The following is a 24,042-nucleotide window of genomic DNA, read 5'->3' as shown; positions in this document are numbered from 1 at the left end:
GTGGTGGAGGCTGCCTCGCTAAATATTTTTAAGACACAGGTTGATGGGTTTTTGATAAGCGAGGGGATTAAGGGTTATGGGGAGAGGGCGGGAATGTGGAACTGAGACACGACAGATCAGCCATGATCTTATTGAATGGCGGGGCAGGCTCGAGGGGCTAGATGGCCTACTCCTGCTCCTATTTCTTATGTTCTTATGAGTGGGGCTGGGAGATTCATGATGTGGAGATGCCGGCGTTGGACTGGGGTAAACACAGTAAGAAGTCTGACAACACCAGGTTTAAGTCCAACCGATTTATTTGATAGTAAACTCACAAGCTTTCGAGGTTCCCCTCTTCGTCAGGTGAATGGAGAGTTCTGGCCTCAGACAGAGCATATAAAGCACAGACAGTTTACAGATTTACTATTAAATAAATCGGTTGGACTTAAACCTGGTGTTGTCAGACTTCTTACTGGGAGAATCAGCCAGGCTTCCTGCCTCTGAATAGCACCGGGTGGTCTCTGCTGTTGGTGTACAGATCGAGATGGAATCTATCCGTGATATCCTCAACCACCTGCCTGTCAGTAATGAGCGTAAACACTGAACGGACAAGAATTGTTGGAAAGAGCTATTTTCTTTGTGTGCTGTCAGTTGGTGTGTTAGGTTCCCGGTGTGGGGTTAATTACTGCCATTCGAGTTACAATACTGATTAACATCACTCCACACATTGATTACCCTGGCCCCGTTTAACACCTTCCCAATGTGACTTGGTTCATCAGTGCAATCATGTGTGGATACAGTGCCCCCAACAGGTTTTACACAGCATTGCAACAAGTTAGTTGTGCTGTTAGGAATTACTGAGCAGAATTAAACATTTAAACTAAGTATCTATTTTGTAATGAGAGAAAATCATAGAATCCGTACAATGCAAAAGGAGGCCATTTGACCCATCAAGTATGCACTGACTCTCTGACAGAACATCTTGCCCAGGCCCTATCCCCATAATCATCCCACTAAACTCCCCTAACCCACGCACTAAGGGGCAATTTACCATAGCCCGTATACCTAACCTGTACATCTTTGGACTGTGGGAGGAAACCCACCCAGATACTGGGAGAATGTGCAAACTCCACACAGACAGTCACCCGAGGCTGGAATATGAACCCCCGACTCCCTGAGGCAGCTGTGCTAACCACTGTGCCACCGTGCCATCCAGAAAAACACAGCCTTTGGAGTATTGCATCCAATCCTGGCATCGCAGCTCAGGAAAGATGCAAAAGCATTAAAGAGAGTGTGGAATTGAATCGGGGTCCCTGGCACTGTGAGACAGCAGAGATAACCACTGTGACAAGCTTGCGTCCAGTTTATATAGAGCCTTTCATGACTGCAGGGATGCACTGTTAAAAGTGCTAAAAATGAAAAGCAAGTGTTTCATTGTCTCCCCCCCTCCCGCCCCCCGGCTCACCCTCCCACCCCCTCTGAATTTCTAATGGGATTGAAAATGAGGTGGTGCTGGATTGGATGAAACTGTTGCCATTTCAAGTTATTCTACATCAGATAAGAACAAGAGGCTTCATTGATTAAAATTTGCATCAGTTGTCCCCAAGCTCTTTACTTTCATAGTTGATCAACAGGCAGGAGCTGCAGTACAAATATCAGTGTCATATTCCACTGCAGGTGCCTGATCCTCTTCTTTACATCTTTCACACAATCTTAATTTTAGTTACAGAAATCCTGATCAATTCAGCTGTGTAAGCCCCTAGCTCTGGAATTACCTCCCCAAACATCTTCAAGCCTTCAGCTCCTTCTCTTTCATAGAATTGTAGAATCCCTGCAGTGCAGAAGGAGGCCATTCAGCCCATTGAGTCTGTACCGACCACAATCCCACCCAGCCCCTATCCCCTTAGCCCCACATATTTACCCTGCTAGCCCCCTGACACTAAGGGGCAATTTAGCTCGGCCAATCCACCTAACCCGCTCATCTTTGGATTATGGGAGGAAACTGGAGCATGCGGAGGAAACCCACGGGGAGAACGTGCAAACTCCACACAATCACTGAAGGCCAGAATTGAACCCGGATCCCTGGCGCTGTGAGGCAACAGTGCTAACCACTCTGCCACTGTGCCGTCCTTAAGACATCTCTTTTGAAAACTTTTTTTATTCATTCATGGGACATGGGCATCGCTGGCTGGCCAGCATTTATTGCCCATCTCCAGTCGTCCTTGAGATGGTGGTGGTGAGCTGCCTTCTTGAATCACTGCAGTCCACGTGCTGTGGGTTGACCCACAATGCCCTTAGGGAGGGAATTCCAGGATTTTGACTCAGTGACTGCGAAGGAATTTTCAGGATGGTGAATGGCTTGGAGGAGAACTTGCAGATAGTGATGTTCCCATGTATCTGCTGCCCTTGTCCTTCTAGATGGAAGTAGTCATGGGTTTGGAAGGTGCTGTCTTAGGATCTTTGGTGAATTGCTGCAGTGCATCTTGTAGATAGTACACACTGCTGCTACTGAGCATCGGTGGTGGAGGGAGTGGATGTTTGTGGATGTGGTGCCAATCAAGCGGGCTGCTTTGTCCTGGATGGTGTTGAACTCCTTGAATGTTGTTGGAGCTGCACCCATCCAGGCAAGTGGGGAATATTCCATCAGACTCCTAACTTGTGCCTTGTAGATGGTGGGCAGGCTTTGGGAAGTCAGGAGGCGAGTTACTCGCTGCTGTATGCCTCTGATCTGCTCTTGTAGCCACTGTGTTTATGTGGTGAGTCCCGTTGAGTTTCTGGTCAATGGTAACCCCAAGGATGTTGACAGTGGGGGATTCAGTGATGGTTACACCATTGAATGTTAAGTGGTGGTGGTTAGAGTGTCTCTTATTGTTCTCTGTACGGCTAAGTGTTTGTTCACTTTAAGAAGTGATTCCAGCTCTAAGCTTGCGACCCCCTTTAGCATGAGCTCTGGTGTCTGCTGAGTTGGCTGAACTCATCTGGGGAAGACGTTGAAGCACGACAACTCAGTAACTCTGGGTTACGGAGGGAAAATGGACAGAAATTTACATTTAAATAGCTCGTAAAAAATGTTAAAATCACTGCTCATACATTGAGGAAAGAATGAATCTGGAGCTAATCTTTTCTTTAACACAGGTTTATTCACAAAAGCACAGATCCTTCTCTGTTGTAAACCAGTTCTTATATACTTAAAAATAATTCCCTAACCTTTCCCCAATTAGTTACAGCTGCTCTCACTTATAAACTAAAACACTGATTTGTAACAGGATTCTAGTATTGATAAAAAGCACAATTAGGCAGAACATTGAGCCAGAGAAGGTGACACTAAGGTGTCCATATACTTAGTTTCAGAGATAGTTTTTAAGGAGTGTCTTAATGAAAGAGAGTGATTTGGAGATGTGAAATGTTTGGGAAGGTAATTCCAGAACTCGGGCCTACAAAGAACAGGACAGCACAGGAACAGGCCCTTCGGCCCACCAAGGATGTGCATGTCACATTGTCCTGTCTAGACTAACTGTCTGTATCCCTCTATACCCCACCAATGCGCCTATCCAGATAAGTCTTAAATGTCGCTACCATGTCTGCCTCACTGTTGGCAATGCATTCCAACCTCCAACACTCTCTGTGTAAAAACCTTCCCCCGCACATCTTCACTCAACCTTTCTCCCTCTACCTTGAGTTTGTGCTCCCTAGTTATTGTCATTTCTGCCCTGGGAAAAAGCTTCCAACTGTTCACCTTAACTGTTACCCTTCTAATTTTATAAACACAGCTGGATTGACCTTGATTTCTGTTCCTATGGCTGGAGGTTTGTGTGTTAGACTCTATAGTGGGAGATAAATTGTGCTTTTCGATCCTTGGGGGATTCCAGAGGGAAGAATGGATGGAAACCAATTTCTCAAGATGCTGCAACTACAATCAGAGAAGCAACAGTGGCAGAAAGTCACACTGACAGAACAACAGAGAGATATCAGAGGAAGGTGGACTTGTCACTCATGATGAGGGCCATAAGATCATAAGATATAGGAGCTAGAATTAGGCCATTTAGCCCAGTGAGTCCATGGAGTTTAGAATGATGAGAGTAGATCTGATTGAGGTATATAACAATTTAAAAGGGATTGTTAGAGTAAATATAGACCAAATGTTACCCTTGTGGGGCAATCTCGAATAAGAGGTCACAGGTATGGGTTGAGAGGCGGTAGATCTAAAACTGAGACAAGGAGGAACTACTTCTTGCAGAGGGTGGTGAATTTGTGGAACTTGCTGCCTCCTGGCGCAGTGCAGTCTGAATCACTGAATGGTTTCAAGAAGGAGATAGATACATTTCTGATAAAAAATGGGTTTAAGGGATATGGGGAAAAGGTGGCAAGGTGGATTTGAGATCAGGGAGAGGTCAGTCATGATCTGATTGAATGGCTGAACAGGCTCGAAGGGCTGGATTTGCCGACTTCTGTTCCTAATTCCTCTGTCCCTACGAGTCTGCTCCGTCATTCAATCATGGCTGAAAAGTTTCTCAACCCCATTCTCCCACCTTTTGCCTGTAACCTTTGATTTCCTTACCAATCAAGAACCGATCTACCTCTGTCAAAGGGCAATAGATATACTGAGGAGGGATAGTCTACCACAGGCACAGGAGAACAACATTTGAGGTTTGGTTAGAGCCATTTCAATGGCTTATCAAGGGTGGAAACCTGATTAAAGAGATTCAGATAGTGTACAATGGAATAAAATTTGAAGAGAGAGAGAGTACAACAATAACTCACATTTATATATGAGTTATTTATAAGACCCTTGTCAGGCCTCATTTAGAGTATTGTGCGCAGTTCTGGTCGCCTCACTATAGGAAAGATGTAGAAGCTATTGAGAGGGTACAGAGGAGATTTACAAGGATGTTGCCTGGACTGGGAGGCATGCCTTATGAAGTTAGGTTGAGGGAGCTGGGACTCTTTTCCCTGGAGAGACGAAGGTTGAGAGGCGACCTGATAGAAGTTTACAAAATGTTGAGAGGAATAGATAGGGTGGACTCTCAGAGGCTATTTCCCCGGGTTGAAATGGTTGCTACGAGAGGACACAGATTTAAGGTGCGGGGAGGGAGGTTCAGAAGTGATGTTAGGGGTAAGTTTTTCACTCAGAGGGTGGTGAGTGAATGGAATCGGCTGCCGTCAGTGGTGGTGGAGGCGAACTCGCTGGGGTCTTTTAAAAGACTTCTGGATGAGTATATGGGGTTTAATGAGATTGAGGGTTATAGATAGGTCTGTAGGTTGGTAGGTGTTGATGTGATCGGCACAACTCGTGGGCCGAAGGGCCTGTTTGTGCTGTAGTGTTCTATGTTCTATGTTCTATATAGACTGTCATCACTATAAAAACATCCCAAGGTGCTTCACAGCAGCCACATAAGAAGATATCAGGTTCGATGACAAAATGCTCAGTCAAAGAGGTGGGTTTAAGGTATGTCTTACAGGTGAAAAGTGAGGCGGAGACGTGTAGGGAGGAAGTCCAGGGTTTAGGCAACTGAAGGCACTGCCACCAATGCTGGAGTGAATAAATAGGTATCAGAGTTAACAGTGAAAGATTAGGACATACTTTCTCTAATTGCTCAGGGTTCATTGTAAATGTCCCAGGTGTTTCACAACTTCCGATACTTTTTATCGGTGTAGGAATTCCTATTCTATCATTTCTCTTTTTAATCATAGATACATTGAATCTCTATAATGCAGAAAGAGGCAATGGACTCATCCAGCCCACACCGACAACAATCCCACCCATACCCTACCCCCATAACCCAAATATTTACCCTGCTAACCTCCCTGACACTGAGGGGCAATTTATCAAGGCCAATCAACCTAACCTAAATCCATCTTTGAACTGTGGGAGGAAACCGGATCACCTGGGAGGAAACCCACACAGACACAGGAAGAACATGCAGACTCCGCACAGACAGTGATCCAAGGCCAGAATCGAACCCAGGTCCCTGGCATTGTGAGGCAGCAGTGCTAACCACTGTGTCACCTTGCCACCCTTCATCATGTTTCAGAGATTTATTCCAATACAGTCATAGAGGTTTACAGCATGGAAACAGGCCCTTTGGCCCAACTTGTCCATGCTGCCCCTATTTTTAACCACAAGCTAGTCCCAATTGCCCGCATTGGGCCCATATCCCTCTATATCCATCTTACTCATTGTAACTGTTAAATGTTTTTAATAGACTTGTCCTTTCCATCTAGGCTCAGGCATTCCAGAACTGAAGACGATTCTGACTGGGGTACTCCTGGAGGAGTATCTGACGATGAGAAACTTTGGAGCAAAGGTCGTTGGTTTAACATGTTCCCTGGCAGCAGGAAGCACGATATTTCTGGGCAAAGTGGTAAGTTAAAGACTTAAATGTATAATGTGAAAGAGATGGAAGGAATGTGGTGGGAGCAAGAGATGGGGATAGTGCTGAAGAGGTGGGAGAGCAAGAGGGAAGAGAAAGGAATTGAAGAACAAGAACTTATATTTATATAATGCCTTCCCAAGACACTTCGCACCCTAAAACAAAATAGGACACCAAGTCACGTAATGAAATATTTGGTCAAATGAGTAAAATCTTGGTCAAAGGGAGGAAGTCATGATGTGGAGATGCCGGTGTTGGACTGGAGTGGGCACACTAAGAACTCTCACAGCATCAGGTTAAAGTCCAACAGGTTTATTTGGAATCACGAGCTTTCGGAGCGCTGCTCCTTCATCAGGTGAGTCACCGGATGAAGGAGCAGTGCTCCGAAACTCGTGATTCCAAATAAGCCCTGTTGGGCTTTAACCTGGTGTTGTGAGACTTATTAAAGGGAGGAAAGGAAATGGTGGATAACTAAGGAATTGAGAAAGAGCTGGGAAGGTGTGAGGAGAAAGGGAATGGGTGTTAGAGGGATAGAGAATCGGGAAGAAACAGATTGGGGCAGGGGATGGTGGTGGGGTGAAAAGAACTCCAGGAAATGTTGTGGTGCTCACCATGAATATTTGGAGTTTTGGGCTTGGGACAGGTACAAGTCATTGAATGAAGGACAATATCGAATGGAAGACATGGTCACTTGGGTGAGGTACCTGAGGATGCCAGTGACTTCAGGAGAGCAGGGAAGGGTGAAAAGTCCAGGAAAATGGGGAAGATTGACTGTGGAAGGGTAAAATGCTTAAAAGATGTTTCTTGCCTGAACCCCAGGGTCCCTTTGTCCACATCTCCAGCATGATTGCCACCTATTTGGGAAGAATTCGAACGACAGTCACCAGGGACTATGAGGTAAGGAGGGACATCAAAGTGAAATTAAGAAACCATTAAACAAAACTGTGTGACCCTGGAGGTGGACAAAATGAGGAAGAATGAGCTCCATTAGATAAATCGTACAAAAACCACTTTTGTGGTAAGATTCGATTTTATACGTTGTCCAAAAAAAGACGTAAATTTCTCCCGTTTTAAGGCTTGTTTGGCACTAGAAATCACCCTCACCGTCTCTGAGCCATATAAACCCAGAAAGCCCAATCTCCTACCTGCTCATTGATCACCTTTGGACTGGTGATAGAGCAAATACAACTGGTTTTAGCAAGCACAAAGGAGGAAGTTAACCAGGGTTCCTGCTGCTGGTTACAATCCTGCAACGCTTACTGAAAATGCATTTGTACGGATGAGAACGAAATGAGACTTGGCTGTTATGTCCCCAAAGCCACTTGCCTTGTGGAGCCACTTCGTCAAGATTAATGCATCAATCATTGCCTGAGGGCCACATCCCACTGTGAAACCGGGGGTTGGCACAGTGGTGAGCACTGTTGCCCCACAACTCCAGGGACCCGGGTTCAATTCCGGCCTTGGGTCACTGTCTGCGTGGAGTTTACAAGTTCTCTCCATATCTGTGTGGGTTTCCACCGAGTGCTCCGGTTACCTTCCACAGCCCCAAAGATCTGCTGGTTAGGTGCATTGGCCGTGCCAACTTCTCCCTCAGTGTACCCAAACAGGCGCCTGAGTGTGGTGACTAGGGGATTTTCCCAGTAACTTCATTGCAGTGTTAATGTAAGCCTACATGTGACTCTAATAAATTAAGACTTAAACTCGTGAGGGTATCAGTGATTTCAGGATGACACAGAGGGTAAAAGTTCAAGGAAAATAAATGTATCCAAATTTTTGCCACATAAGAATCATGGAATCCCTACAGTGCAGAAGAAGGCCATTCTGCCCATCTGGTCTGCACAGAGCACAATCCCACCCAGGCCCTATCCCCACAACCCCATGCATTTACCCTAGCTAGTCCCCCGACGCTAAGGGGCAATTTAACACAGCCAATCCACCTAACCTGCACATCTTTGGGCTGTAGGAGGAAACCGGAGCACCTGGAGGAAACCCACGCAGACACGGGGAGAATGTGCAAACCCCACACAGACAGTGACCCAAGCCGGGAATCAAACCCGGGTCCCTGGCGCTGTGAGGCAGCAGTGCTAACCACTGTGCCACCTCACCACTGTGTCACCTTGCTGCCGCTAGGTCAATGCACCCTCTAATTGCTATATTCCAGCAGAACTGTCAACCACCATGAACAGAGTGTGTAATGTTATTTCATGAACTCAGCAAAGCGCACCCAGAACCATCTCAACTGGTGTGGTTTCAAACTGACTCGAATTGTCTCACGATAACGGCGTTTCCACAGAACGCAGCTCATTCCAGCCTCTGACCTGTACCTTTCTCTCCAGAATAAGAACAAGCAGTACGAGATGCTGGTGGCGGCAGCAGCAGTTGGGGTCGCAAGTTGCTTTGGTGCACCCATCAGTGGTAAGAAAACTGGTCAGGAAAAATCTAACCCCTTCACAAGCCGGGTAAAAGATATGTGGATTATGTAGGTTGGCCATGCTAAATTGCCCCGGAGTGTCAGGGGGAGGGATTAGTTGGGTAAGTGTGTGGGATTACGGGGATGGGGCCTGGGTGGGATTATTGTCAGTGCAGACTTGATGGGCTGAATGGCCTCCTTCTGGACTGTAGGGATTGGAGGATTCTGTGAAAAAGCTCCCTCCTATTGGAGGAAATGGGGAGGTTTCAGTCACAGTATAACAATGTCCCCAAAAGCAAGGAAGGAGGTAAAATGTGGCAAAAGACAGTTTGTTTTTAGTTGTCTGCGCGCTTGATGCTGTGTGTTGAGTTGTCTTGACTTACACGACAACCTTAGGCCATTAGGGTTGCTTTCTTCCACTTCTGTTGAGGAGATCTTGGCAATGAAAGTCCCTCTCTCCAGGGAATGTGGTTTTTCCCTCTATTTCGCTAGGCTGTTAATCCAGAAACTCAGCTGATGTTCTGGGGACCCGGGTTCGAATCCCGCCATCGGTAAATAGTGAAATTTGAATTCAATTTAAAAAATATGGAATTAAGGGCAGAATTTTACAACCTCGTTCGGGCAAGATCGTAAAATCCCGCCCGAGGCTAACAGAGAATTCCTCTCTGCGAGCCTTGGGGAATCGGGGTGGGTGAGGCGGTAAAATTCTGGCCTAAGAGGCTAATGATGACCATGAAACCGTTGTTGGAAAAACCCATCTGGTTCACTAATGTCCTTTAGGGAAGGAAATCTGCCGTCCTTACCTGGTCTGGCCTACATGTAACTCCAGAGCCACAGCAGTATGGTTGATTCTCAATGGCCCTCCAAGGGCAACTAGGGATAGGCAATAAATGCTGGCCAGCCAGCGACACCCAAGTCCCATGAATGAATTAAAAAAAATGGAAGAACTATAAATATGACAGCAAAAACAATCCTGAGGATTCTGCAGTCATTCAAGATTGAGATAACGCCAGGGAAATTTCCCCTTTCCCCATATCTCTTTTTTGATCTTTGCAACCGGTCCTTATTTTGCACCTTCCTGGGGGACAGTGTCACTTCTCGCTCCGATCCTCATTGTAAACCTTCACAATCATTCCCAGCAAGATATCCAACTGTTGGTAACACCAACCCTATAAGAACAAAGAACAAAGAAAATGACAGCACAGGAACAGGCCCTTCGGCCCTCCAAGCCTGCACCGACCATGCTGCCCGACTGAACTAATACCCCTTACCCTTCCGGGGACCGTATCCTTCCGTTCCCATCCTAAAAAAACAAAGAAAATTAATTGAAGAAAAATATACTCACCCCAATGTCAACACACTTGGGGTGGAATAACGTGGCGGGGGGTGGGGAGGGGAGAGGGAGGGAGTGATGGGGGGGCAGATGGCACATTCGCCTGGAAACTGCATTGCCGTGAAGCCTGTTGCCCCCTCACTGGGAGGAAACAATTGAAAATGGAAAAATAAACCCTTGTTAATTGTTGTATTCAAGTAACATCATTTCTGTAGAAATCTCCTTCCAGGGAAGAAGCTATCAATAAATGTTGGGATTTAAACGCCATAAATGGGGCTCCTTTATTGTTTGGGAGGGGGGGTTAATTCGCTGAGAACTCATTCATTGACAGATTTAAAATCAGACCCTATAATGTTCAAAGCATTAATGTCAGTCAATGGCCTGGGCATGTTAGCATTGATGGTGCCTTTGATCCTCACCGTATGTCAATAAATCCCTGCTGACCTGTGACCCCTGTAGTGTAATGTGATCTGTGCTTGTTTTTCTCAGGAGTCCTGTTCAGCGTGGAGGTGATGTCATCTCATTTTGCGGTGCGTAATTATTGGCGAGGCTTCTTTGCTGCCACCTGTGGTGCCTTCATGTTCCGACTTCTCGCTGTGTTCAACAGCGAGCAAGGTAAAGACCACAAGGTGGCGCTGCCCGTGAGGCCTTCAGATCGCTTCGTTGCATCCTTTCCAACTTCCCTAATTTTCCATTGACAGTAACAGGTTATTCTGAAAAGCAGAACATTAAAACTCAGTGCATTGTGGTAATGTAATCCAGAGGCCCAGGTCGGACATACGGGTTCAAATCCCACCACGGCAGCTAGTGGAACTTAAAGTCAATCAATAAAATCTGGAATTGGAAACTAGTTTCAGTCATGGTGACCAGGACAATGATCACTGGTTGTTGCAAAAACCCCTCCGGTTTACTATCCTATCCCTGGTCTGGCCTACATGTGACTCCAGACCCACAGCAATGCAATTGGCTCTTCATTGCCCTCTGGAGGGGCCTAGCAGGCTAAGGGTTATTAGGGCCAGGCAGCAAATGTTGCCCCGGCCAGTGACACCCACATCTCATGAAAAATGAGATAAGACTGACATATTTATCTGACTGTAAATTCAAAAGATTTTATTGGTTGAGGAATAGGATATTTGATGTTGATTCCACTGGTGACAGGGTTATTTTTAACTTTTACTGGTCGTGTAAGACATTGGATCAACTGACTCAGATATAGCTCACCCCAAATATTGTCCATCCCCAACATTGCACCCGGTGAGTGCTTGTTTTCAATAATGGAGGAAACGTAAAGAGCTCGTGCAATCAAAACTGCAAGAAACTACAAAAGGTTGTGAATGAAGCCCAGTCCATTACAGTAACCAGCCTCCCACTTAGAATAGAGTCATAGAATCCCGACAGTGCAGAAGGAGGCCATTCGGCCCATTGAGTCTGCACTGACCACAATCCCACCTATTCCCATAACCCCACATATTTACCCTGCTAATCCCTCTAACACTTGGGTGAATTTAGCATCTCCAATCAATGTAACCCACACATCTTTGGACTGTGGGAGGAAACTGGAGCACCCAGAGTAAACCCACGCAGACACGGGGAGGAAGTGCAGACTCCGCACAGACAGTGACCCAAGCCGGGAATCAAACCCGGGTCCCTGGCACTGTGAGGCAGCAGTGCTAACCACTGTGCCACCGTGCTGCCCCATGTCATCCATTGACTCTATCTACACCTCCCACTGCCTCGGGAAAGCAGCCAGCATAATCAAGGACCCCACGCATCCCAGACATTCTCTCTTCCACCTTCTTCTGTCGGGAAAAAGATACAAAAGTCTGACGTCACGTACCAACCGACTCAAGAATATCTTCTTCCCTGCTGCCTTCAAACCTTTGGTTGGACCTACCATATATTAAGCTGATCTTTCTGGACATCCTATCTGTAACTGCAACACTATATTCTGCACCGTCTCCATTCCTTCTCCCCTATGTACTCTATAAATAGTGTGTTCTGCCTGTATAGCGTGCAAGAAACAAAAAGTAAAGTTTAAAGTTAATTTATTAGTCACAAGTAGGCTTACATTAAACTTCAATGAAGTTACTGTGAAAATCCCCTAGTTGCCACACTCTGGGTACACTGAGAGAGAATTTAGCATGACCAATCCGTCTAATCAGCACATCTTTCACTCTGTGGGAGGAAACTGGAGCACCCAGAGGAAACACACACAGATAAGATTCTGATTCTGCACAGACAGTGAGCCAAGCTGGGAATCGAACCCGGGTCCCTGGTGCTGGGAGGCAGCAGTGCTAATCACTGTGCCAGCATTCCGCCTTTCACTATATTCCAATACATGTGAGAATAATAAATCAAATCAAATCAAACTGAATGTCCCCTTCTGTATTATGAGATTCTGTGGTTGTAAAATGAATTGGGAAGGGTGAGCGGATGCTCCCCACGAGTGTCAAAGCAGCTGCTTTGAGCCATTGTGTGGACATGGACAAGCGGCATTGCCCATGACAGCACAGAGCAACGTAGGGTTCCCACTTAGGAATCTTATTGCTGGGTGAGCATATGATCAGGCTTAACTGTGACGGCCTCTACAGTTGGATAGCCAGCCTGGACTCATTGATCTAATTCTCACATTGCAAATGATGTCCTCTTCAAAGAGGTGCCACTGCCTGTGGAATTGTAACTCCCAGAAAATATCCTGGTCCCCACAATCAGGGAGGAATCTGAAATTTGAGGAGATATCCCAGCCACCTGCAAAACAGGTCAAATCGTTGCCTCCTCCGGGGTTTTGCTTCAAGGTTGAAACATATTCCTAATTTTCCCTGTTTTACCCGGCAGAAACAATCATTGCTCTTTTCAAGACAAAGTTCAAAGTTGACTTCCCGTTTGACTTACCGGAAACGTTCATCTTTATCGTCCTTGGGTGAGGTGTCTCTCTGCTTTATCTCTTGTGTACCTGTTTCAAATAGATGGCGATGGAATTGATGCAATTTACAGGTTTTTACATCCTGTTCTTTGAGTGCAAACTATGGCATAGATCCTGAGGAAAGCAGTCATTATGTGGTGTTACGCAAACACCTAGAGCACCATTTGTTTATGGAGAATAATGCTGTAAAGCTTAGAATCACCGAACCCTTACAGTTCAGAAGGAGGACATTTGGCCCATCAAGCCTACACCAGCAACAGTTCCACCCAGGCCCTACCCCCGTGGCCCCACGTATTTACCCTGTCAATCCCCCGGCACTAAAGGTTGGTTAAGAATGACCAATTAACCTAACCCGCGCATCTTTGGATACTAAGGGATAATTTAGCAAGACCAATCAACCTAACCCACACATCTTTGGACTGTGGAAGGAAACCGGAGCACCCGGAGACAATGTACAAACTCCACACAGACAATGACTTTGAGCCGGGAATCGAACCCAGGGGGTCCCTGGTGTTGTGAGGCAGCAGGGCTAGCCACTGTGCCACCATGCTGCCCCTATCTGTTAATATAGAACAAAAGTGAATATCTACGAGAAGGAAGATTAAACGTTGACTGCGCAACTTGTCAGGTGTTTCATGGTGGGGGTGGGGGTGGGGGGATGCGGTGGCTTTTCTTTGGCCTGTGACGGGACCTTCTGGTCCCACCATTCTCAACACCGTTTCCCAATCAATGCATCCTTCGCCCCCATGAAACCCGTAGTGGGGGTACGCCGTCGGCAGGACCAGATGACCCCGCCAACATGAACAGCTGGAAAGTTCCGGCTCCTGTGTATTAATAAAAGAGTGCACCAGGCATATAAGTTATTCACTATTTTCAGACATTCTTCAAGGGGCACTTGTCTTCATGAATAAATCGATGGCAGGACACAGGGGTGGCGCAGTGGTTAGCACTGCTGCCTCACAGCGTCAGGGGCCCGCGTTTAATTCCGGCCTTGGGTGCCTGCGTGGAGATTGCTCATTCTCTCTGTGTCTGCATGGGTTTCCTCCGGGTGCTCCGGTTTCCTCTCAGAACAAGGATGTGTAGGTTAGGTGGATTGGCCGCGCTAAATGGCCCCTTAGTGTCAGGGGGACTAGCAGAGTAAATAAGTAGGGTTATAGGGATAGGGGGGAATGATTGTCGGTGCAGGCTTCATGGGCTGATTGGCCTCCTTCTGCACTGTAGGAATTCTCTGATTCTACAACTTTGTTTGTAAATGCAATATAATTAGAATGTATTGAAAATATTATTTTGCCACATGTACATTCCATTACTGTGTTTAAAATGATGCAATTCTTCCAACAAAAACTGAAAAAGAATGACAAATACATTTGTGGTGATCTTGGCATCACAAAACCTTTTCCAACTCATTGACATGATGCAGTAACAAGGGGCCCTAACATCCTAAAACTGCTTGTTCTCTTTGTATCTGGGGTTTACTTCAATGTCCTGGTTCATTACCTGCCCTCCAAGGTGATGTGTGATGGTGCTGGAAATCAATGTTTTAATGGGAACATTTTGCAAGGCCAATGCACCTAACCAGCACGCCTGTGGGAGGAAACTGGAGCACCCGGACGAAACCCACACAGGCACAGGGAGAATATGCAGACTCCGCACAGTCAGTGACCCAAGCCAGGAATCGAACCCAGGTCCCGAGCACTGTGAGACAGCAGTGCTAACCACTATGCCACTGTGTATCTGCTGATCTGGTTGTGGTCTCAGCTCCACTTTCCTATCTGCACCCCCCCCTTAACCCTTCACTCCCCATCTATCAAAAATCTATCTAACCCTGATTTGAATAAATTCAATGACCCAGCCTGCACTCCTTCGTGGGGAGTGAAATTCCATAGAATAACTACCCTCTATCAGAAAAAAACTTCTCCTTATCTCTCTTTAAAGGTCAATCTCTTATTTTTAAATGATGTCCTCTAGTTTAGTCTCTCCTACCAAAGGAAACACCCTTCAGATATCCACCTGGAGTCCCCTTAAGATCTTATATGCTTCAATAAGATCAGCTTACATTCTACCAAACTCCAGTGGGTGTGGACCAACCTGTTCAATCTTACACTCAGGATAGAATTGATGCATTTGGTTTTTGAGATTGTCTTTTTCAGTACAGACATAGGAGCAGAAGTAGGCCATTTGGCCCGTTGAATCTGCTCTGCCATTCAATGGGATAAGACCTAAGATAGGAGCAGAATTAGCCCATTTGGCCGATCGAGTCTGCTCTGCCATTCAATCATGGCTGATATTTTTCTCATCTCCATTCTCCTGCCTTTTCCCCATAACCCCTGATCTCCTTATTAATCAAGAACCTATTTATCTCCGTCTTAAAGACACTCAATGACCTGGCCTCCACTGCCTTCTGTGGCAAAGAGTTCCACAGATTCACCACTCTCTGAATGAAGAAATTCCTCCTCATCTCTGTTTTAAAGGATTGTCTCTTTAGCCTGAGGTTGTGCCCTCAACTCTACTTTCCCGCCTTATCCCCATAACCTTTGATTTTCTTCCTGTTTTGACGTCAGAACATAAGAACATAAGAAATAGGGGCAGGAGTAGGCCATCTAGCCCTTCGAGCCGGCCCCGCCATTCAATAAGATCATGGCTGATCTGAAGTGGCTCAGTTCCACTTTCCCGCTTTCTCCCCATAACCCTTAATCCCCTTGCCTACCAAAAACCTATCTACCCGCGTCTTAAATATATTTAGCGAGGTAGCCTCCACCACTTCAACGGGCAGAGAATTCCAGAGATTCACCACCCTTTGAGTGAAGAAGTTCCTCCTCAACTGCCCCCCCCTTATCTTGAGGCTGTGCCCTCTTGTCCTGCTGTCCTTTCTGAGTGGGAAGCCTTTTAATTGATCACAATTTCACCCTTCAAGTAACCAGACCAAGTCACAGAGTTCTCTTAAACAGCTATTTTAATGCAAGCTTTATAGGAAAGTCCCTGGAAAGTCACAGGTCAGTGCCGGTAACTAACTAGAATACATGAGGAGTTATAGTTTCAAATTTGATTACAAATAATTAGCATAAATCAGTGCTAACCATTGTGCCACCGGCCATATGTGATGCACTAAGGTACTGATAATAGCATACTTGAATTTCATGCTATTAAACGCTGCTACAGATAAGTTGCTCCACTCTGGGCAGTGGGATTGAAGTAAATTTCAGGAACCGCTGCACTATCTGAAAACATGTAACAGTTTTTCAACTTGAAATAATACTTTGATTCAGAAAATAACTTCTTTATCTTCTCGTTGTTAATATCCACATTAGGATCATCTGTGGGCTGCTGAGCTGTGTCTACTTGTCCTGTCAGCGCTGGGTGATAGGGTACATAAGGAGAAATGCTTTCATCCTCAAACTCGTGGCAGCAGAGTAAGATTACAATACTATTTTCTATAAACATCCACTTGGGAGTACAGAACTTGAACACTGTTGCCAGAGTTTTCTGTCCTGAGCTCATTAGGTGTTTTGCCAATGCTTCAGCCGATCAGAGTTGACTTGCCAACCAATCAGCACCCATTTTATGGTGGCAGTGGTTAGCACTGCTGCCTCACAGTGCCAGGGACCCGCGTTCGATTCCTGCATGGGTCACTGTCTGTGCAGAGTCTGAACGTTCTCCCCGTGTCTGCATGGGTTTCCTCCGTGTGCTCTGGTTCCTCCATTTTGCTGGTTAGATGCATTGGCCTGCTAAATTCTCCCTCAGTGTACCCGGACAGGTGCCGGAGGGTGGTGAGTAGAGATTTAATTTCATTGCAGTGTTAATGTAAGCCTACTTGTGACTAATAAATAAGTATAAAAAGCTTTAACCATTTTCTCCATAAAATTGTTGCAACCCTTGGAAATTTGGTATTTTTGTATTTGTCCTGATGAGTACAAGACAAAAAGCTTTGGTAACACGTCCCTCTTTGCAGAAACATACCATTTTCACAGTTTTCCTGGAGCGAGAATTGGTGATAGATATAAAAGATCAGTCCTGACACCATCCAAAAGAGGTATTAAAAAGTAGAAAGGCATGTGGAATACGTTACCACAGAAGATCATCAAAATAAATGTGTTCAAGACGCAATTAGAAAATTAATTTTCTGCTGGGTATAATAATTCATTAATTATGTAAAATGTTCTCTGTATTTAATGCAGCAAAGTAAGTTACTGAATTTTAGTATAGCACACAAGAAAAATGTAAACCCTTCTGTGTGACACTCCAATCAGTTGGCAGCTATAGTGAGAATGTGGGTGGGCAGCATTAGCAAATCAACAGTGTTTACAGCACTGAAACACACCATTTGGATAATCAAGTTCGATGAGTGCTTTATCCAACAGCTACCAAGTCTAATCCCATGCTCCTGCCCACTCTTCCTGCTGCTTCCTTTTCAGCAACTGTCTAATTCCCTTTCAAAAGAGGTTAAGACTCTGTTTAAACAGCTGTACATGGCTGAGAATTTTACATTGTGGCCATTACATAGAATCCCTACAGTGCACAAGAGACCATGTGTCCCACTGAGTCTGCACCAACTCTCTGACAAGGCATCTCATGCAGCCCTCACCCTCGCCCTATTCCCATACATTTCCCATTCCCTAACCTACACATCTTGGGACACTAAGGGACAACTTAGCACGGTCAATCCACTAACCTGCACATCTCTGGACTGTGGGAGGAAACTGGAGCACCCTGAGGAAACCCATGCAGACATGAGGAGAATGTGCAAACTCCACCCCAAGTGGACAGTCACCCAAACCCGGGATCGAACCTGGGTCCCTGGCGCCGTGAGGCAGCAGTGCTAACCACTGTGCCACCGTGCCACCCACAAGCAGGAATATAAAAAAACTAACACACCATTTATTTATCTCTGTAAATACCTTAGATTCTTTCATCATCAGGTCATCAATCAGTGGACAGAATCTATCACTATTTACCGTGTCATAACCTTGAAAATTCCTATTCATCATTCCTTAATCTTCTGAGCTCTGATGAAAATGCTCTAACTTCCCCAGTCCCCTCTAATCATTTATTCCTGATTACATCCTGCTGAATGAAAGCTACAAAGTTTCCAGCCTATTTCAGAATGGGGTAACGGGATAAATAAAACTCTGCACGCCACCCACACTCACTACTCCATTCGCGACTTGGTCTTGTACAGGTTTTGCTCTGTACTGGAATTTTACCAGCAGAGGGGTAGGCGTCTGGAAGCCTGCCAATCTTTGGGACAATAAGACCTTCTATGTGCCAATTGATTACCACGTGAGGGCCTCCTCTCTCCATCGCTGATACTTTGATACGTACAGGTGGGAGAGTGAGACCACCAGGCTGATACTGGCAACCTGGATTCGAAGGCAGAGTGGGGAACCCTCCTGTTTGGGTACCCTGCGCCCAATGGAAGCCCCCATCCTGCCCCGAATGGAAATGGCCACCCCTGTTTTCCTCTGACCCCAAGCCGATTGGTTAGCAACTAGACTCGCCATGTGTGTATGGGAATAGGGCGAGGGCAGCACGGTAGCACAGTGGTTAGCAATGCTGCTTCACAGCTCCAGGGACCTGGGTTCGATTCCCGGCTCAGGTCACTGTCTGTGTGGAGTTTGCACATTCTCCTCGTGTCTGCATGGGTTTTCTCCAGGTGCTCCAGTTTCCTCCTGAAGTCCAAAGATGTGCGGGTTAGGTTGGTTGGCCATGGTAAAATTGCCCCCTAGAGTCCTAAGATGGGTAGATTAGAGGAATTAGTGGGTAAATGTGTAGGGATACGGGGGTAGGGACTGGGTGGGATTGTGGTCAGTGCAGACTTGATGGGCCGAATGGCCTCTTTCTTTACTGTAGGGATTCTACTCTGTGATGCTGTGCGCCATCAGCAGCAGAATTGTGTCCAACCTTAATCTGTAACCTCATGGCACCACATATCCTCACTCTACTATCACTATCAAACCAGGGAATCAACCCTGGTTCAGTGAATCATAGAATCCCTACAATGCAGAAGGAGGCCATTTGGCCCATTGAGTCTGCACTGACAACAATCCCACCCAGGCCCTATCCCTGCAACCCTATTTATTTACCCTCCTAATCCCCCTGACATTAAGGGGCAATTTAGTATGGCCAACCAACCTAACCCGTACATCTTTGGAAGAGTGCAGGAAGGCATACTAGCACACCTAGATATGAGCTGTCAACCTGGTGAAGCTACAACTTGGGACTATGTATCTGCCAGACAGCAAAAGCAGCAAGAGATAGATAGAACTTAAGCAACCTCCCAACCAACAGATCAGATCTAAGCTATACAGTTCTGTTACATCCAGTTGTGAAAGGTGCTGGGCAATTAAACTCACTGGAGGAGGAGGATCCACAAATATCCTCATGCTCAATGATAGGGGAGCCCAGAACATCAGTGTAAAAGATAAGGTATTCGCAACAATCTTTGGCCTGAAGTGCCAAGTGGATAATCCATCTTGTCCTCCTCCAGAAGTCCCCAGCATTGCAGATGCCAGTCTCCAGCCAATTCGATTCATTTCGTTTGATATCAAGAAATGGCTGAAGGCATTGGATACTGCAGAGACTATGGACCATGACAATATTCCAGCAAAAGTACTGTATCATTGTGCCCCGGAACCAGTTGTATCCTTAGCCAGGTTGTTCCATGTCAGCAACAACACTGGCAGCTGCCCGGCAACATAGAAAACTGCCCAGGTATGACCTGTCCACAAAAAGACAGGACAAATCCAACGCAGCCAATTACCACCCCATTAGTCTACTCTCGATCATCAGTAAAATGATGGAAGGGGCCATCAGCAGTGTTATCAGGTGGTACTTACTCAGCAATAACCTGCTCACTGATGTTCATAGAATCCTTATAATGCAGAAAGAGGCCATTTGGCCCATTGAGCCTGCAGACAACAATCCAACCTGTACCAATGAAGGTGGTTCTACTGTGTTGAATAAGAGGAATTCTGTGCTGGCTCAGTTGGAGAGTTATCCTGAGGGAATACCATTATATCAAAGCTTGAAATGTTTCCAAATAAATCTATATGAGGCGTCAGTCTGGTGTTTTTCAAAGCCCGCTAATTGACAGTGGCAGTGGGAGAGAAGCATTCATTAATTAGCAATATGACGAAGTTAAAATGTTCATTACCAGACAGTCACAGTGAGAGCCAAAGCACACGTTCTGTAGAAAATAATTCTCTGACAGATCATCTGTCCCTCTCTGTTTACTTGCACCATTACTGCGTCAGGACAGCGACTGTTTTGAGTGTTTGATCGAGCCAGTTTGTTGATTTGATTGTTCAAACCTTTTTAGGGTAATGAATGAGACATGAGCTAATACCCAAACAATGTTCTATCAATAGGAAGGCAGTGTACGCGGGGCTTGTAACCTTGCTCTTGGCATCCATCACCTTCCCTGGCAGTCTGGGCCAGTTCATGGCATGCAGGGTAAGTATTTTTGAACATGAAGCATGTCTCAATCTTGTAATCAGATACAGCTTTGCTTCTAGATCATAACCAAAAGAGAAAACGCTGGAAAATCTTAGCAGGGCTGGCAGTATCTGTAAGGAGAGAAAGGAGCTGACTTTTCGAGTCCAGTACGTAGTCTCACAACATCAGGTTAAGGTTCAACAGCTTTATTTGGTAACACAAGCTTTTGGAGTGTTGGCCCTTCATGAAGGTGCAGCATTCGGAAAGCTTGTGCTACCAGCTAAATCTGTTGGACCTTAACCTGGTGTTGTGAGACTACTTACTGTGCCTATCCCAGTCCAACGCCAGCAACTCCACACTGGTTCGAGTCCAGATGACCCTTTGAACCTTTGCTGAGATTTTCCAGCATTTTCTCTTTTGATTTCAGCTGAGCTTTGACAAAGGGTCATCTGGACTCGAAACGTCAGCTCTTTTCTCTCCTTACAGATGCTGCCAGAGCTGCTGATATTTTCCAGCTTTTTCTCTTTTGGTTTCAGATTCCAGCACCCTCAGTAATTTGCCTTTATCCACTTTGAGATAATATATGGAATAAGGCAGATACTCAGGCTTTCTCAGCCAAACAGAAGGTCTAATTTTCCCGCTGTTCTAAATCTATAAAAGGCGGAATGTCTTCTGTGTAGAAAGGATAATCTCTGACTGTGTTCCCTCTGCAGCTAACCATGAAGGAACTTCTCTCTTCCCTCTTTGATCACCGGTCCTGGGGTGTGCTTTCCCAGAATGCAACATTTAACATCCAGGCCAGAGTCGATCCTGACAATCTGTGGATTGAATGGTGCCATCCATCCTTCAGTTTTTTTGGCACTCTCCTGTTCTTCTTACTCATGAAGGTAAGGTGTGGCTTTCACTGAGCACTTCATCTTTAGTTGCTGACACAAGCATTGTTTAGAGCTGCTCCCTCACAGCCCCAGCGACCCGGGTTCGATTCCCGGCTCAGATCACTGTCTGTGTGGAGCCTGCGTGTTCTCCCCATGTCTGCGTGGGTTTCCTCCGGGTGCTCCGGTTTCCTCCCACAGTCTGAAGGACGTACTGGTTAGGTGCATTGGCCATGCTAAATTCTGCCGCAGTGAAGTTAAAGTTTATTTATTAGTCATAAGTAGGCTAACATTAATATTGCAATGAAGTTGCAATGGGTGGCACGGTGGCACAGTGATTAGTGCTGCTGCCTCACAGTGCTAAGGACCCAGGTTCAATTCCCAGCTTGGGTCAGTGTCGGTGTAGAGTTTGCACATTCTCCCCATGTCTGTGTGGGTTTCCTCTAGGTATTCCGGTTTCCTTCCACGTTCAAAAACACATGCTTGTTAGGTGCATTGACCCAAACAGGCGCCGGAGTGTGGCGACTAGGGGTATTTCACAATAACTTCATTGCAGTGTTAATGCAAGCCTTACTTGTGATCAATAAATAAGTTTCACTTTACTTCAAAGTTACTGTGAAAATCCCCTAGTTGCCACACTCCGGCACCTGTTCAGGTACACTGAGGGAGAATTTAGCATGGCCAATGCACCGAACCAGCATTCAGACTGTGGGAGGAAACTGGAGCACCCGGAGGAAACCCACGCAGACATGGGTCAATGTGCAAACTCCACACAGACAGAGACCCTAGCCAGGAATCGAAACTGGGACCCTGGCACTGTGAGGCATCATTGCTAACCAGTGTGCCACCATGCTGCCAGCGTACCCAAACAGGCACTGGAGTGTGGCCACTAGGGGATTGTCATAGTAACTTCATTGCAGTGTTAATGTAAGCCTACTTGTGACACTAATAAATAACTTTTAATACTTCAGTAGCCAGGAGTATAGTTATACATGCATTTAAGAACAGTCTTCAGGCATAGCTCTGGACGTACAACAGTAAACAAAACCTGATGGGGGTTTTGTGCTAGACTGATTGTCTCTCCCTTGCCTCTAGTTCTGGATGCTGATCCTTGCGACCACAGTGCCAATGCCAGCTGGGTATTTCATGCCAGTGCTTATTTATGGTAAGTTCAGAGAATAAATCATCCCTCTGGTGTGAACTAAATGCAAAGGACAGAGTAAGGCTTTAAAATCAAGTTATCTTGAAACCACCTGAATCTGAACCCATACATTTTTAAAATAATAAGTTGTTGCTGCATTTGCAATTGGTTGACTCTCTTACAGGGGAGGTGATGGTCTAGTGGTATTATTGCTAGACTATTAATCCAGAAACTCAGCTAATGTTTCTGGGGACCCGGGTTCGAATCCTGCCACGGTGGAATTTGAATTCAATAAAAAAAATCTGGAATTAAGAATCTACTGATGACCGTGAAACCATTGTCGGAAAATCCCATTGAGTTCACTAATGTCCTTTTCGGGAAGGAAATCTGCCATCCATATCTGGCCTGGCCTACGTGTGACTCCAGAGCCACAGCAATGTGGTTGACTCTGAACTGCCCTCTGAACAAGGGCAACTAGGGATGGGCAATAAATGCTGGCCAGCCAGTGATGCCCATGTCACAAATGAATAACAAAAAAATTCTGAAACACAGAAAATAGAAAAGAGACCATTTGGCCCATCATTGCTGTGCTGGCCAAGATCCAGGCTAATCCCACTTTCCAATTCCTGGTCTGTAAGCACCGCATATCCAAGTATTTTTTTAAATGCAATAAGAATTTCTGTCTGTAGCCCTTTCAGGCAGTGAGATCCACAATCTCCCCTTCCCCTCTCTCCAACTCACTGAGTGAAAAAGATTCTCCTCAACTCCCTACCCCCCCCCCCACCCAATCCTACTGGCAATTACTTCAAATCCCTGCTCCTTGGTTATTGATCGCTCTACTGAGGGAATTAAGTCCTTCCTCCCCTTCCTCTCCAGGCCCCTCATTATTTTGTACATCTCAATTAAGCCTCCCTTTTTCCAAAGAAATCAGCCATATCTTATCCAATCTTTCCTGCATCACCAAAATTCTCCCCTTCCGGCAGTATCCACTAAATCGCCTCTGTTCCCTCGCGAGTATAATCATATCCCTACTGCAATGTAGTGACTAGAACTGTGTTTAGTACTCTAGCCAAGGCCTAACTAATGTTTTGTAGAGTTCTGGCATAACCTCCCTGTAAGTAGAATGAGTTGGGTCATTTTTTCCTATTTTTATTCTTTCATGGGATGTGGACATCACCGGGAAGGCCAACATTTGTTGCCAATCCCTAATTGCCCCTTTAACTGAGTGGTTTGCCAGCTCATTTCAGAGGGCAATTGTTGTGGTTCTGGAGTCACATGTAGGCCAGACTGAGTAAAGACAGCAGATTTCCCTCCCTAAAGGATGTGAGTGATCCATGTAAACCCCGGTACCATTTGTAATGAAGACATGATCATTCAGTCTGACAGTTTGTGACAATATAAGGGTGTAATCATGGTTTAACCCTCAGATCTGGCCTGGAATGAGTGAATCCTTTTCACACAAGTTTTGCAATGAAACCCTGTCACTGTCTCTGGAGATACTTCTGCTATCGAAATATCATCACTATCAAAAATGAAGCAGTCCATGTCCAAATGCAGCAAGGCCTGGACAATATTCAGGCTT

General features: G+C 45.8%; 1 protein-coding gene across 1 annotated transcript in view; it reads left to right on the top strand.

Annotated features, from left to right (window-relative positions):
* clcnk (chloride channel K) overlaps positions 1–24,042 on the top strand; it is a 57,438-nt gene that overhangs the window by 11,217 nt on the left and 22,179 nt on the right. The window contains exons 4-12 of the mRNA XM_080215051.1: positions 6,202–6,341; positions 7,170–7,247; positions 8,687–8,765; positions 10,583–10,708; positions 12,929–13,013; positions 16,325–16,426; positions 20,381–20,465; positions 21,161–21,334; positions 22,415–22,484. Of these exons, the coding sequence (XP_080071177.1) occupies positions 6,202–6,341; positions 7,170–7,247; positions 8,687–8,765; positions 10,583–10,708; positions 12,929–13,013; positions 16,325–16,426; positions 20,381–20,465; positions 21,161–21,334; positions 22,415–22,484 (939 nt within the window). The remainder of the gene's footprint in view (positions 1–6,201; positions 6,342–7,169; positions 7,248–8,686; positions 8,766–10,582; positions 10,709–12,928; positions 13,014–16,324; positions 16,427–20,380; positions 20,466–21,160; positions 21,335–22,414; positions 22,485–24,042) is intronic.

This window comes from Carcharhinus amblyrhynchos, chromosome 30 (genome assembly GCF_965287045.1).
Source record: "Carcharhinus amblyrhynchos chromosome 30, sCarAmb.v2.hapA, whole genome shotgun sequence".
Lineage (NCBI taxonomy): Eukaryota > Metazoa > Chordata > Chondrichthyes > Carcharhiniformes > Carcharhinidae > Carcharhinus > Carcharhinus amblyrhynchos.
This window is presented reverse-complemented; position numbering and strand designations above follow the sequence as displayed.